Raw genomic sequence first — 15,849 nt, forward strand, 5'->3', positions numbered from 1 at the left:
GTATTATATGAAACGCTCTACACTCTTGTGTTTAGGATTTTAGTGAAGAGATATTTGTGAAATGTGATGCTGAGAATACAATTAAAAAAGGAGAGACACGTATATTATGCCCTTTATATTGATTGTGATTTGTGAAAATTTAAAATGTCAAAAGTTATATTGATTACCTAGCCTTAATGCGGCCTGAGACAAAGGTATTTGAACTGTTTGAATTTGTACTCCCATTGATTTATTTGGTACCATATTATACACACAGGAATTGAGGGTCATTAATAGGTCACAATATACTTTCTGAATTTTTGTTTTCTGCAGCTAATAATCCAGATTGAGCATTTTCTTTGTCCATAACTTTCAATATCTTGAATAATGCAGGCACTATAGTTACACACAGAAGTGAAGTCTTTTGAATTTTGTATGTTGTATTGATGATTTGGTGTTTGCCATTAATTAATTCATTTGTAAATTTGGTGATTGAATGAAGTTATTACTTGTTATCTGCCCTGCTCATAAATCTTAATTCAAGTTGGTTAATTGTGTTAGTAAACCATTTACTCATTTGCAGAACTCCCACGCAAAAGACGGGATAGAAGGCGAAGAAGAAATGTCAGAGTCGTATCTTGTAAGTTGTATGTTCATTGCTTTTTCCCAAGTTCTTATACTCCTTACTATTTATCTAGATCTCGGTGAGTACAAAGATCTACAACTAGGAATTAGCATAAAATTTCAAATGGATTAACTCATTATGTGCATTATGGACACTACTTTTCAAGAGGGTAACCTATGTCTTGTCTCCTGCGCAGCTTGGTTTGAGGTTTGGCATCTTGAGTTGATTGCGGTTTGTTTGTGCTAATATCCGTATCCGTATACACCTTACTAAACACCGGCCGATTTTGCCGAATCAAGTGAATCAACCAACATGCAGGTACTCCCAATTCTCTCTAGAGAAAAAGGATTATTTTCCCTTACAACATTGTCTCGTTACACCTTAATGGCTCCTAAAAATGATTGTATATTACTATAGCTCGAGTAATGATGGAATATATGAAGGTACTTGATTAAACACGACGTTGTTAATTTCTCTCCTTCTCACATGGTCATTTCTTCCAACTTTCATTTTAATGATCTTCCAAACTTTTTCAGAATCGCCATCGGAGGAGATGTCTTTCCTGGTTCAACTCTCTTAGATGACGTATTAAGGTTCAACATTATCCCACAGGTAACTAGGTTCCTACTCGCATAATCATTTTTCACTGTTCTATGGGTAGACTTGAAGTTGTTGAAGCTGCGGAAGGAGTTCTAATTACCTTCATAATTTGGACAGGTTAAGGCAGTAAGGCTTATGGAAGGGCTATGACGATTTATTGCTAATGAAGATCTATTATGCAAAATTAGTAGTACTAATTGCCCCCATTTGGCCGAGGAGCTATGTTTTCTATCGAGTTATGTTACAACTTGGTTTCTATTTTTGTTGATAGGTTAGTTGTCTTAATATATTTGTATCTTTTCGTAATTGACTTTAGATAATCGATTGATTGTATAAACATATTTGTTGATTATTGAATCATCTTTTGCATTTGTGATCATGTGTAGTAATAATGTATTGGGTAATAATATAGTAATATAGTAATATATATATATATATATATATATATATATATATATATATATATATATATATATATATATATATATATATATATATATATATATATATATATATATATAAATTAATAATTATCAACATCGGATTTTTATAAAAAAAACCGATGTCTATATTTTACAATAGACATTAGACTATTTAGATATCTGATGCCTATGGCAAAGAATGGACATCAGACTTCCAAAAAGGCTGATGTCTATATGTCATATGGACATCAGATATATAAAGAAATCCGTTGTGCAAATTTTAATGGACATCGGTTTAAAATCCGATGTGCATTACTCCATAATGGACATGACCAAACTCTACATCGGGTGTGTATCCGATGTCCATATACAAAAAAGTCCGATGTGCATAACAGGTTTTGTAGTAGTGTATCAATATATAAGTGTGCATAATATAATGTACTTTCTCTTTTCTGAACTGACCAAATATGTCATAAGGGGTAGCTGTTTTGAGTATCTGTGACACGCATTGGTAATCTGGAAAGAATGGACCAGGTGCTGATGAGAGTTGTCGGATGAGTGTTTTGCCTCCAAAACCTATAGTATAAGAAACCTCAGTGGGGTCCCTCCTATACTGTAGTTGTGTCGGTCTTATGGGGGCATTTGCAATCTCATAGATGCCATTGTATACAAGTGCCTCCTCATGTCCTGCTATCTGATCCCCAAACAAGGTGCCTTTCATTTTATTTCCCTACATAGTAGCAACCATTAGGGTCTTACGGAGTAAATTTAAATAAACAAATATTAAACAGTGTTAAAAGTACGCTTAATAATCATTTGTGTCTATAAGTATAACATCAAAACCCGTCATGGTAAGTGCTAGACAATGCATGCTTAGGTCGGATCCACTACATCCTGCCTTTAGCCAGTCTTAGAACATACCACATTAAACCCATGACTCTATAAAATAAGTAAAAAGGGGAAATGCATTTCTAAAGATTAACCTGATATGGTTAACTTATGTTTTAAACTATCCTCGGATGTTGTTTGTTAAACTGATCAAAAGTAAGTGCCGCCAAAAAAGACCATTAATTTTTTAGTTCTATTTAAAGTGTCAACTAAATATTAATCAGGATATGCTGAAATAATGTAGTTGCAGTCCACGGAAAATAGTAACCATATGTAAGCTTACCTTGTCATCCTATAGTAGAATAGTTTGGTAAAGCACATTTGAAGTGGATCTTTGGGGTTTCCACTTTTGCATGACCTTCACCTTGACTTTATAATCATGGTTATCACTGTTAAGCTGGTCCAAGTAAACTCTACCATCGTCAACCATCTATGCCTGCATTAGACATGCCATCGGAAAATGAAATGTCACATTATTTACAAGAGAATATTTCTTAACTCAATCTGTTATTCAGCAGTCGAAATTGTCATGAGGCATTTTTATAGTGCTATCTTTTTTTAATGGTGGGTACAGTAGGTGTTGGTAGTTTTAAATATCTCTTATTCCTAGTTTCTAGCCATCTTACTAACACACTGATTTTGACTTTCCCCTACTCTACCCTTTTGAGTTTCAAGTAATAGCTGAGTAAGACCGATGTACCTCACTAAACATTAATGGGTTTTTGCAATACAATGACACGTGTGTCTCTCCATAACAGTAGCCAAAACTACAACACGTATTAAGCCTGAGGAGTCACTAAACAGCTATAATGATATTAAAACGTGTGAAACTTCTAGTTTGCATAAGAAATCATCTGTCAATACTAATTGCGCTTCTATTTTCTTGGTTTATACATACTTAGAGGGAAACTATGAATATAATAATAGTTTAAATGTACACATAATGCTTTATGATTACTTTATTAATGTGTTTAACTAACTGCAGGTAAGATGTTCACTAATAATAACATAACAATTAACATTTAACAAACATAAAAGAGGTACGTGTTTAGAATCAGTGTACATTGTAATGTACTGACAGAATAAGTACACGGTATACCAGCAGTATGAATTAGTGCATAATTTGAAATAAACATAACGCAATACCGCTTTGATACCTGATTTTAGGCGAGAAATCCCTGCTATAAAGATGGTCATGGGTGATGAGTTAGTTTAACCTCAATTATTCCCACCTTTAGTTTGGTTTGCAAAGCAAGGAAGTATGGCTTGTTTTAAGAGGTAATAATTGTTATAAGGACAAGCCTATCATTTTTTTTCCTTTTTTTTTTGTATACTTTTTGAGGTATAGGCAATAGTCCTTTCTCTGTTCATAAACATGTGAAGCTCTCTAGTATCCAATGTATTGCATAAAGGTTTTCTTGTAGGATTGTTTGCAACGTGTGGTTATAGATGGTGTAGTACTTTTGTCTATTATTTGAGCCAACTGAATTAGTCTTTAAACTACAGACTCTATAGTCCCTTTTATTCGAAACTAAAGGCATTTTCAGCATTTATTCTTATATCCGATAGAGCGGTATTTATATGGCTGTAACTATTTCACTTTGAATGCGGTTACTTAGTAAAACGTATATATTTGTTATGTCTATATTTCAGCCAGAAAGAAAAGGCAAACATAAGTATATTTTACTTATTATTGTTATCTTGAGAGATGAAGTGATACTTATATGTGGTGTAAAAAAACGCAAAGCTTCTAATTTAGAGCTTAACATATTTGTTAGTTATCTACTAATTTACTTGAGGTATATCACCAATATTGGTTTAATTAATGTCAACGAATGTTAAGAAGCGCGTTGAGGGGCCTTATTGCTTCTGTGTGAAACTTCCCTACTTTTATATGTTTCTCACTCTTTAATATTCCTATTTTGTTGCACTAATTATAAGTCTATTTAAGTGGTGTCATTCTTTATCGCTAATGATTACTGCTCAAGCCAAAATGCCTAGATTGCTTGCCAAGCATTGTGGATGAAGCCTAAACGATATTAGTCAGCCTGCTCAATTGACCAACATTTATTCCACGAGATAATAACTTGTTATATCGTATTATATTTGAACTTGTAAACCAGAAATGACTACTTCTAAAAGGAGTGTAAATTACTCACACCTCATAAAAATGTGTGTTCATCATGCAATTGTCTAGGCTGTTAATATTCGGGACTATATTTTGAAGCTAGTATACTTTGGCCTTTAAAATTAGCCCAACTCTTAATAAGGTGCTATGGGAGACAATGTTTTTTTGTTATTCCTAGGATGGAGCCGGGTTTTAGTTTTACGATGGCCCGCGAGAATACACTACATATAAGTGATATAACACATTTGGATAGTCGTCACATAGTTAAATAATGTACAATGGAGAACCACCCCTTGGTGAAGGGCCAAACTTCATATTTAAAAAGTCCCAAATAAGATCACAACAATGTAATTTTGCGCACTACTAGAAACAGTGTGATATGTTGTCGAAAGAAGCACCTAAACGGTTCGAAAGAGTTTCAGAGTTAACTAGGAATCAGGTCGCATGCATATCTCTGCATTGTTGTTGGTTGATATTTACTAGATTACATCTAACCACTATATCATGCTCTACAAAAGTGGAGGCAACCAGTGCACATTATTTATAAGATGCATGTGCAATTACGAATAAAGATGTATAGTCAAGCAATTTAATGTGTCGTACCTTGTATGACATTTCTCTTTAAATGATACCTACAAGAGCGAGAACCTCATAAGATATGAGGTTCTTGACAAAATTAGCAGGTACCCCTTCGGGTCCTGGAGCAACTATTACAGTAACCTGACTGGCCTTCCGAGCCCTTGATAGTGCGACGTATAGCTGGCGATGGGCGAAGCACGGTTTTGGGAGGTAAACGGTGACCTGACTAAGCCTCTGACCCTGACATTTATTTATGGTCATTGCAAAGTTGGGCTTTAAAGGGAACTGGCTCCGCTGGAATTGGAAAGGATAATTAGCTGAGGGTGATGGTCGAATCTTGATCCGTGGTATGAACACATGTTCGCCTTTGTGGTTGCTTGACATTATGGCACACTCAATCGAGTTTGGAAGAAATCTCTTGCAGATTAGGCGTGTTCCGTTGCATAACCCAAATGATGGTTGGAGGTTTCGCATAAGTATAACAGGACAGTTCTCCTTTAAAATGAGTTCGTGACGGCTCATTCCGCCTGGGTTAAGTTTGTTGATGAATTCTGCAGGATATACAGTGCAAATATCATCTAACATGGAATCGTGGCTTTTGTAACAAACGGGGGTGCCAGGAAACTTATCAATCAAAATATTGTTAATAGTATCCACATCGTCGTTCAACGGTGTGAGCAATGCTCTAGTTGTAAAAATATTAGGATCAAATTTACTTTGCATCAGTTCTGGAAAGGTAATTGAGGCCAAATGGCCTATAGGGTCCTGCCCATCACCTGAAGGGGCTTTGACAATCCCTGTTGGTAGAGCTATAAATTCGAATTCCTTAGACTGGAGCTCTCCGTTGCCAAGTGAAAGTAGAAATCTTGCAAACTCTGGGTCAGTTTTTGCGCGGATGTTTTCCGTCAGCCTAAGTTTGATCAACTTTGGCCATATATTAGAACTTACCATGCTACCCTATAAAACCTCTCATTGTGACTTGCGAGGCAAGACTGGTAAAGTCTGGCGAAAGTCTCCGCCAAACACAACTATTTTCCCCCAAAAAAGCTGGTCAGGGTCGCACAGATCCTTAAGGAGTATAAGTTAAGGGACTCAACATTTTGCTTCTTTGCCATAGAAGCTTCATCCCATATAATCTAGTTTGCCGCGCGAATGAGTGCTGCGAGACTGCCTTGTTTAGGCACATCACAGGCAAGAGACATGTCGCTATCAAGAGGGATTCTGAACCGTGAATGTGTAGTTCGGCCTGAAGGAATGTTGGATGCAGCAATACCTGACGTTGTTGTTGGCAACATAATGTCTCCAACCAGGCAGACTTTAGCGTATAATGTATTGTATAGAAAGGTTTTCCCAGTCCCACCAGGTCCATCCACAAAAAAAGCTCCTGGTTTGGATTCGTTTACATGTTCCATAATCGCGTCGAATGCCTCTTTCTGAGCTGTATTCAGTTGGCTCTTGCATTTTCTGCATTCCTCGGGAATTGGTGCATCTAGTGCATCAATTATGTCCCTTGTTCATCGCATCTCACAGTCATTAGACGTGTTTAGATGGTCTAGCCCAAAACTTTCCAATGACTTGCCCATTGCCTCTAAATACGTCACCACAGATCTAGCTATAAGCTGCTTCACCTTTTGGGGTTGGCCTGGGAATTTGAAGCGGAAGTCATCTGACAGTGTATTGTAGTGCATATTCCACAAGAGCGTAGGGTCTTTAGGCTGAGCAAAACTCAAGAAGGTTGAAAAAAGACGCCGCAATGCAACAGGCATCTGTACCGTGCACGCTTCAGCCATGCATAATTCAGCAGCATCTTCCTGCGCAAGTAGCCGGTGGCATATAGCTGCTTCCTGGAATGTCGCATATTTGTACCTATCTACTGTTTGCAAAGCTGCAAATGACGTAGGCCCTCTTATGTATAACAATAGTAGTCGTAGGAGATACCTTTCACCTTCAGCAGGTGCTACAAATACAAGTCTGCCAATTACAATAACATAGTTCCTCTGTTTTTCCCAAGTCTTAGTCCCTGTGTCCCAGTGAAAGTGCTCGATGAATTCCCCGTATTGCAGTTTGGGGCAGTCCTTAGTTGAACTTTTCCGGAAGAACTCTGTAAGGGGAGTACGGCTAAGCTTGTCATCAGCGAGGACGTTTGCCAGATTTTCATTTGGCTGCAAACAAATGGTTTGCATATTGGGCAGATGTACTTGTAGGGGCATCACTGTTGGGTGGGTTTCAAACAGGTCGAAACCGAATATTCGCCAGGCTACTTCGCACAGTGAAACCCACCGCCCTGATTGGAACTGCACTATCTCATCAACTACTTGGGGCTGCTCGCAATCCGTAACACTGAATGAGATTCTGTCATGTCCCTTGTAAATATATTTATATAAATAATTCACAGCGTGCATTGTAGAGCATACTTCAACGTTTAGATGGCAGTCAAAGAGCGCTAATAGGAATGGGTTATACGAAATGACCCATCAATTGTCAAGCTAGTGTTTCCGAACAACTGCTGCTTCACCTATGTTTCGCCTTCTGTACTCGGGATATCCTACAGTGTTTGTTGTAGTGTGGGCTGTAAACGCTTTTGGATATTCATACTTGCACCGCCCAGTCGTTTTTGGATGGTTCATGCACGCACATGCCATGTTAAGCTCACCACAAGGCCCGTGCATCATGTGCTTTAGCAGAGATGCACGTAAAGAGGGATTATCCATAGTTGGTATTTCAACCGACACAAACTTGTCATAATCAGCTGTGCACTTAAGTCGATGCCCGTCCTTCAAAATAATTAAAAAGTGTACATGTGGGAGCCCTCTCTTCTGAAATTCAACCACATAAACATAAGCTGCGACTTCTCCAAAATTTTGCTTGTCTACAATTTGTTTCTTTAGAGCCATTAGTTTGGCCCTGAAAACCCTGGCAACAACGTCTGACCGGTTCTGCGACTCTTCCCCTGGTCCTAACTGTTCCTTTATTTTCGGCCAGTTAGCGTTGCACTTCATGGTGATAAATAGGCCAGGCTTCCCATACCTCTGCACAAGGGCCATTGAATTGAGATACCTTTTTTTTCATATCTCGAGGGCCACCCAAAAACGTAGGAGGGAGAATGATCCTTTTTCCAACCTTAAAAGTTGAACACTCACCGGAGCTAACTGTGTCTATAATTCCCTGGTATAGATCAGCTCGTATTATCTGTTGGTTATTTCGGAAATAATCAAGCCGCGTGTTTTCAATTTTCACGTACATGTCTACCACATATGGCTGGAAACAGCGGACGGTTCTTAGCAGCATATTTCTCAGACGAATTTGTAATTTGTAACTGTAATACCTTCTGCATGATATTACCTTATCTTTTGAGGTGTTTCGTGTGCCTGTACCTGCAACGTATATGTTATAATGAAGTTAGCGTAAGTGCATATAGAAGGTACATAAATTACGAATGTAATATGTATAAATATAACATGATATAGCTAAAATAATATTAGCGAGTATACATACGCCTCATTTCAATTTGTAATAGACTTTCAACTGTCTCCGGAAATTCTAAGGGTTCAATCTGTGATGAGCTCACCCTCTCAGTATCTAAATTTGGCGTGACTTTCCTTAGACCTTGGACCCACCCACATTCACCACTGGGAAACAGTAGTGGGTATTACAAAGGATCATAGCATCCATAATAGTGCATTATTCGGTGAGACATGTTATCGGTCCCTATGACCGTTATATGCGGGGTATTAGATTCGCTAGAGGATGAATTTACCGTCCAGATGACTGCGACCTCATTAGAGGTAGGTGCGTTATACACACGCTGATCTAGGACAGTATTCCTGCTAAGTAAGATCTGGGTAGTTTCGGTTATAGGTAGTTCTCTAAGGGAACGGAAAAATCGTGCATATGGGTTTGTTTGGGTAATCTGCATTAGGATATTAATTATATCTCCTCTAACTTCCGGGAAGCACTGTGTTCGATTAAGCGCTTCGTGTTGGCCATCATAAAAATAGAGTTGTAAATATTTGGGTCGGCCGTTGTTGGGAATCAAGCTAGGTATATGATGATAGATCTGACCATGAAGCGTAAACACATAAATACCGTTGTGTGTACTCGCAGAGTAATCTCCGCCGATAGAACTGAATGCAAAGAGGTTATTGTACATTTTCGCATATGTGCGAAAATGAACAGCATCTTCATCAGGAGATGTATAGAGCCGGACCAACGTAGGAGGGTACTCATTGGTGGGAGCTGGATATTCCCATCGACACAACAAAAGGATGGAGACTCATATGCAAATTTCCTAGCTAGGCATTTTGAGCAGTTCCCAACCTGTGGCAGTTTAAGCTGCGCTGTAGGTAGTGGCTGATCTCTGTGTGCTGCAAGTAACCCTGATCATGGAATCGGGGTGAGCAGAGTGTTGTGGAACTGCACAGTAATTGAAGGGACCTTTATATCCGTTTTTTCTGAAAGGAGAACATACCTTGCTGTTTTCTGGCCAGGTTTCTTCTCTTTCTCTGTGCTTAGGGTTGCTGGGGTGTCTCCGGTGCATTGCTGTCAATGTGGTAATGGATAACGATTAATTTTTGCGGTAGATATGAAGTATAGGTAAGGTGGTCAGAGTTCACCTGAAATTAGGTTACCTTACCTGAGGTTAGTTTGCGCAAATGTTGCCCTGGAACGTCTCCCACGCCTATTTTGGGAAGTAGACGGGATATCGGGATATGTAGTGGTTCCTGTCAGCAATTCCATTGGCAAACCATAATTCTGCAGAATAAGGCAGTTAGTAAATTTCCAAGGATAACATATATAGGGGGGCGCGGGGGAGGGGGGATGTTTCAAGGCACAATAATTAGTTGGCCAAGAGAACACACAAAATCTCGCACATACAAGCTCTTGTTGTGCGGTCATGTCGAGCAAGCATCTGCGCATATATTTTTGTAGTTACCATTCCCCCAAATGTGAAACGAACCTTCAAAGTACACAAATGAACGAATACTGCATAGAAGTGGCATTTTTTATTTTACTCTCTTTTTTGTTTTGACAGGAATCAAATGCCCTTTATGTTTTCATCACATGCAGTTTTGTAGTATACATGATGGAGCCATTACAATGCCTGAAATCCTAGATTGTATGTGGGACTTAACGTGTCAGCATTTTGCAATATGGCATCATTCGCCTAAGGCGATTAGCTCAGATGGCTCTTTTCTTTCCATTTTGACCAAAAAGCAAACCCACCAAGATAATAGCTGTAAAAAGTACAATACGTTGTGCGGTAAAACGTCTGCACACGAGGAATTTCCTAAAGATAGACGGGCGGAATGCAAGTGGATTAAGCACATAGTAATAAAACACGTAATGCACGCTCAAGAAAACCTGGTATACAAATAGACACATTCAAACAGGTCGATGTCATTCCAAAATAAAACATAAGCATAATTAACCATACACACAGCAAGTTGATACGTGCATTTTATATAGTCTTTTTAGGCCTCTTTATGCACGTATTTCTATGCTATCCTCGTAGTTTTATGCTACGAAATGCCCCAAATATTCAACTTTGCTTTGTTTTGCTTTATTTGCAGGAATGGACCCGAAAGTGGTAGAATCAAGCCTTTTATCGTTCGTTTTGCATGCGTTTGGAGGATGAGTAGATTTGGAGCGGAAATACTGCCGTTATGGGATACGTGAACTCATTTCGGGAGCTAAATAAACAAGTCAATGCTGAAAGCAACGAAACAAGTAGCTGGTTGAGTCCAAGTCATTCGATCGAAAGCTTTTGTGGTCGATCGAGTAGTTTTGGATAGAAGAAGTCTTCGATCGAGCATTTATGTTCGATCGAAATGCGCATAATTGGAGTTCCTCGATCGAGTAGGTTTTCTACTCGATCGAGAGGTTTTGCCAGGAATCTGTTCGATCGAGTGATTCTAAATTATTCGATCGAGTGGTTTTCTATTGGGCTCAGTTTTTTTCAGTCTTATTTCGTTTTTAGGTCAAATAATTTGTCTTTCCTATAAATAGGAAAGACGACAGACCACTTGATACATCACTTCATACATTACTTTTCTTTTTACTATTGAACACTATTTCTCTCTCTTTTCCTGATCTAATTCATTGTAACTCTCTTCTTCTTTTATCTTTTTTTTTTCTCTCTTATCTCTTTATTATGTTGATTACTCCTTTATCTTTCACTCTTTCCTTATATACTAGTATGCGTAGCTAATTCTCCTGCTAGGATTTAGGGTATTCGACGAATTATTGTTAGTTGCTAATTAGGTTTACAGATCTTCCGTTGTTATTATGTCTTTGTTGTTAATCACTGCAATTAACTGTAAATAACTTCTTGAATCGATGCATTTAGCTAATTAATCTTGGTAAGCCTTGACCTAGACCGGAAGGTTGGAAGGGGTGAGACCTGCAGTGAACATTAGGATGCTTTAGTGAGGGCGGAAGGTAAGCTAATAGTATTTTAGGGCGAATTGAGACCGGAAGGAGATATTCGTTGCCCCTTAGACCGATACAATTGACCGATCTGTGACCTTACCAGCAACTATTTGACATTCATTATGACCCAATAATCCTAGTTTTCTCTCTCTCTTGATAATCTCTATTGCTGTCTTCTCTCACTTTAATCTTATTTAGTTTAGCTTAAACAAATCAACCCCCCAACTGTGACCTTAGACAGACCGAATAGACAAGTAGATAGTGACCGTCTCCCTATGGAGATCGACCCTACTTACCGCTGACTTCTGTTAGTAGTACTTAGGTATTTATTTTTGGTACCTGACGACGGTATCATAAGCATTTGGTCATTCTACTATAACGGATGAAAGAGCAGAGGACCGTAATGCGCCGTGACTAAAGCCTAAAACGTTGGAGAAACTAACAACCCTAAATACTAAACAGTGACTGAGTAGTTGACAAAACAAGGCAACAGGTGCATTCCTGTTTCCTAGTACATATCTACATATCATTCCCAAGGCAGTACTCAGTTATGCTTTTTTGAAGCGGTCAAACATAGCCTCCACGCCTTCAGATACTTTAAAGTATCAGGGTCGGTTGTTTCTTGCGGGCTTCACATACGCCTTGTGTTCACATGTTGCACAGTGCTTCATTTTTTTTGGGGGCGGGGGCGGGCCATTACGCTGAGGAATTTCAAACATAGGACCACGTGGAGTTGTGGGCTCCTCCTCAACCAGTAAACTCTGCAAGTTGAATTTTTCCTTTATGCCTAGTTCACGTTCTCTGAGCCCAAAGAAACTTTCCTCAGTAATGTCGCATCTCAGAGCAGTCAGATTAGCGGCAGGAGTATCATAGTTCGCATCTATGATTTTAAGATTGAGAAGTGGGGTAACATATTCGATCGCTTTCTGAGCCACCTCATTTTTAGCTATTTCTGGGAATTTGAAGCAAGCACTCACGAACTCCTTCTGAACATGGGTTACCCCGAGAAGGGATACGGTAATCCAAGCAGTAAATTGTTCCCTCCTGTGTCGAAGTGTCAGCAAGGTTGTGCACTGCACTTCAAACTTCTCGGTAAGTTGTTTCAGAATTAAAACAAAATCAAGGGTTACTATTTTTGGGACACGTGGACGGGGGGAGGAGGCTCTTCATTAAGCGGTAGATTTGCGTGTCCTTTCAGAAATGCCGCTAGTTCTGAGTGCTTAAGGTTGTAGAGGCCCGCAATCCTCTTCATCTTTTCCAGTTTGGAATGGGTGAAATCTAGCACTGTTACATGATATTTGGTCATAATATCGAGAACAGCTTGCCTAGCTGCATTTTCACAGGACTCCTCAATACTTGAGGATGCGCCGCCAGAATAGATATAACTCACTGATTTAAATTCTAGGCGTACTGAAACATAAACACTATTACTGGCTTTATCTTCATACCGATACAATGGGCTTGACATACGAAGGCATTGTGCTATTTGCTCTAGTAAAGGCTGGAAGGGAATAACTACCTATGTTGGTACCGAGAAGCGGTCCTGCATTAAAAACGCATAATGGTTAGAAAGTACAGTAAGAAATAACTTTTATAACCATCTTGTAACATTAAAGAGTAATCCTTTATAACTTAGATTAGTTCTTCTATCTACAAAGCTATCGTGTTAACGTATATAGGTTGCTTGGCTTGTGTCATTATCATTATGCATTGTGAAAAACGAATCCGTTGGAAGCTGTAATAAAGTTAGAGTTAACTTGTAGCCTGTGCACTAAGTATGTTGGGCCTTTTACTGAATTCACATCACAGTTCATGGGAATTGCACTAAGTATGTTTGGTTACTTACGGATTCTAGATTTTCCCATGATCTAAACTATCATAGGTTGTTTGGTTACATTAATATCTCAATTAACATATTCTGTACAAATAAATACAGGTATGCCCTTTTTGTAATACAAATTTATATAATAAGGGCAGACGAGTAAGCTTTGTAGGAAAAGCATGTAGTAATTTCTTATAACCTAGATCATTAAAAGGAGTTTTAAACATCGCTATTTTACACAAATTAATGTCTTCAAACAATCATTTAAGAACATAGTTTATGGGTTTATGTACAGTCGAACTCCCTTTGAAAGAGAATAATATCAACTTCACAACTATACCGACCCTCTATATTTCCGCCTGTACTCATATACACAAATGTATTTATGCATTTTGTTGTTTTTTTTTTCTTTTTATGTGGAAGAGTATGTATGTAATTACGTGTCAAAATTAACTTTCGGAATCGGAGCACACATATTATGCCTGTAAAATCTTAATTCATCACGCTGTTAACAGCCAACATCAGAATTACAAGCAGCATAAGCATATATGTAAGTAACATGACATTAAGCAGTTAGTTTTTCATACATTTGCAGATTTCACACATGCTCATCAAAACATAAGCGAGCGCAAACTTAACTAACTATACGAAATATTTCAGATTGTAGTTTGTAGCGGGTGTGTATAATGATACACATAATATAACACATGTATAATGTTGGCCGAACTAAATCTTTTTGGTAACTTGTGGTTAGGAGCACCTAGACCAAAACACAATTTATAGCTTCACAAACAACTTTACAATTAGTAAAGAGGCAAGTAAAGGTCGGATCCCAAGGGACGGGAATTGAGATGAGATTTCTATTGCAACTAGCGGTGTCTTAGGCGTGTCACAATTGGGTTGATGTAGAAGGTCACTAAACTAAATAGCAATGAAAGTAAACAAGCAAGATGAATTAAAAGGGTTGTAAACAATTGATAAAAGACACTAGGGTATCATGGGGTCATAGGGGATTCATGGGAATTGATCATACAAACATGTTCTCAAATTATAAGCATGCAATTATTGTTGTGATGGATTGAGTTGGGTTATATCTTACAATCCTAAGAAAGTTTGGGTCCCGGAGCCGAATCGATTAGATTGTACAATACCTATAAGTCGACTTAGTCTTCCCTACTCAACAACATGCATGGTCTAATGAGACTCGAGTTGGTTTATGTCTTACAAGTCTCATTGAAAAGATAGGTGATGGGTAAAAAATGCAAGGATTCATAGGCTCGCATTTCATCAAACATAACATGTGCATGAGTTGAGATCAAAACAAGCAAGCAAATAAACCATGAAAGCATATTAATTTAAGCATGAATCATTCCCCATGTTGGTTTCCCCTAATTACCCATTAACCCTAGCTAAGGAACTACTCACTCATTATCATGTTGAACATGCTAGCAAGGTTGTCAATCATACCAACAAAGTGAAACATGATGAATAAATGAAAGTAATTAGCAATAATTAAAAAGGGATTAAGAGAATTATACCTACTAATGATTCCAATAATAAAGCAAACAATAAAAGAAGTACTTGATGCTTGATTAAGAGGTTGTCAATCTCCCAATAATAACCCAAATAATCTTCAATTACCCAAAATAAAGTATGAACAAAAGAGAGATTAAGGAAATAAAACTTGTATTAAAACTTGATTAATTGTTGATTACAAGATTAAAGAGAGATTTGATTGATATTAACTACACTAAAGATTGCTAAGAAGAACATGCTCTTCTAATTAGACTAATGGGGTATTTATAGTGGGGATTAGGTGTAGGAATTAGGGTTAACTAAGGGTTTAAATGACGATTAAGTCCCTACTTAAGGAAACGCCGGTATTTTTGGAAGGATGGGCATCTTTCTTGAAGCTTGAAGAAACGAAATTGTGTGCCTGGGAATCCGTGCGTCTCTAGCACGGGACGGCCGGATTCGTGGGTCTCTTCCCGGGCGTCTTGGGGAGAAGACGAGCGACTTCTGGGGTTGCTGCTCGGGCGTCTTGGAGTGAAGACGCACGGATTGTGAAGGTGGAGGACGGGCGTCTTCAGGACAATCCGCACGGATTGCTGGACAGTCTCATTTCTTCTTCTTTTCTTCCCTTTTCTTCATAAAATCTTTGGGGATTTCCTCAGGGATGCAAGGATCTTTTCTCATCATTGTCCATCTACTATAGTATAAACAAAGGCCTTCTAATCTTGTCTCTCCTTGATGCTTGGTCATTTGAATTTAATCAATTTAGTCTCGTTTTGCCATGAAAATGCAAGGGTTGTACTCCTTTCCTACCAAGGACACAAAACCTCAAAGAATATGCAAAACAAAGAACTAAAGACAATAA

The 15,849-nt window shown here is 38.3% G+C and overlaps 2 protein-coding genes and 1 long non-coding RNA gene across 3 annotated transcripts; all 3 read right to left on the minus strand.

Annotated features, from left to right (window-relative positions):
- Positions 1-1,901: 1,901 nt before the first annotated feature.
- Positions 1,902-3,847, minus strand: LOC141626434 (uncharacterized). The gene is made up of 3 exons (XR_012536019.1): positions 3,672-3,847; positions 2,798-2,950; positions 1,902-2,356 (listed from the first exon to the last, which is right to left on the minus strand). It is a non-coding gene; the product is annotated as an uncharacterized LOC141626434 (long non-coding RNA).
- Positions 3,848-5,263: 1,416 nt separating this feature from the next.
- On the minus strand, positions 5,264-6,172 carry LOC141632371 (uncharacterized). Its single transcript, XM_074444924.1, has one exon. It carries the CDS (start codon positions 6,170-6,172, stop codon positions 5,264-5,266), a length of 909 nt encoding a protein of 302 aa, XP_074301025.1.
- A 185-nt stretch (positions 6,173-6,357) lies between these two features.
- Positions 6,358-7,623, minus strand: LOC141632372 (uncharacterized). Its single transcript, XM_074444925.1, has 2 exons — positions 6,818-7,623; positions 6,358-6,730 (listed from the first exon to the last, which is right to left on the minus strand). The coding sequence occupies exons 1-2, from the start codon at positions 7,621-7,623 to the stop codon at positions 6,358-6,360; spliced, it is 1,179 nt and encodes a 392-aa protein (XP_074301026.1).
- Between the last annotated feature and the right edge of the window lie 8,226 nt (positions 7,624-15,849).

The sequence above is a fragment of the Silene latifolia genome, chromosome Y (genome assembly GCF_048544455.1).
Source record: "Silene latifolia isolate original U9 population chromosome Y, ASM4854445v1, whole genome shotgun sequence".
Lineage (NCBI taxonomy): Eukaryota > Viridiplantae > Streptophyta > Magnoliopsida > Caryophyllales > Caryophyllaceae > Silene > Silene latifolia.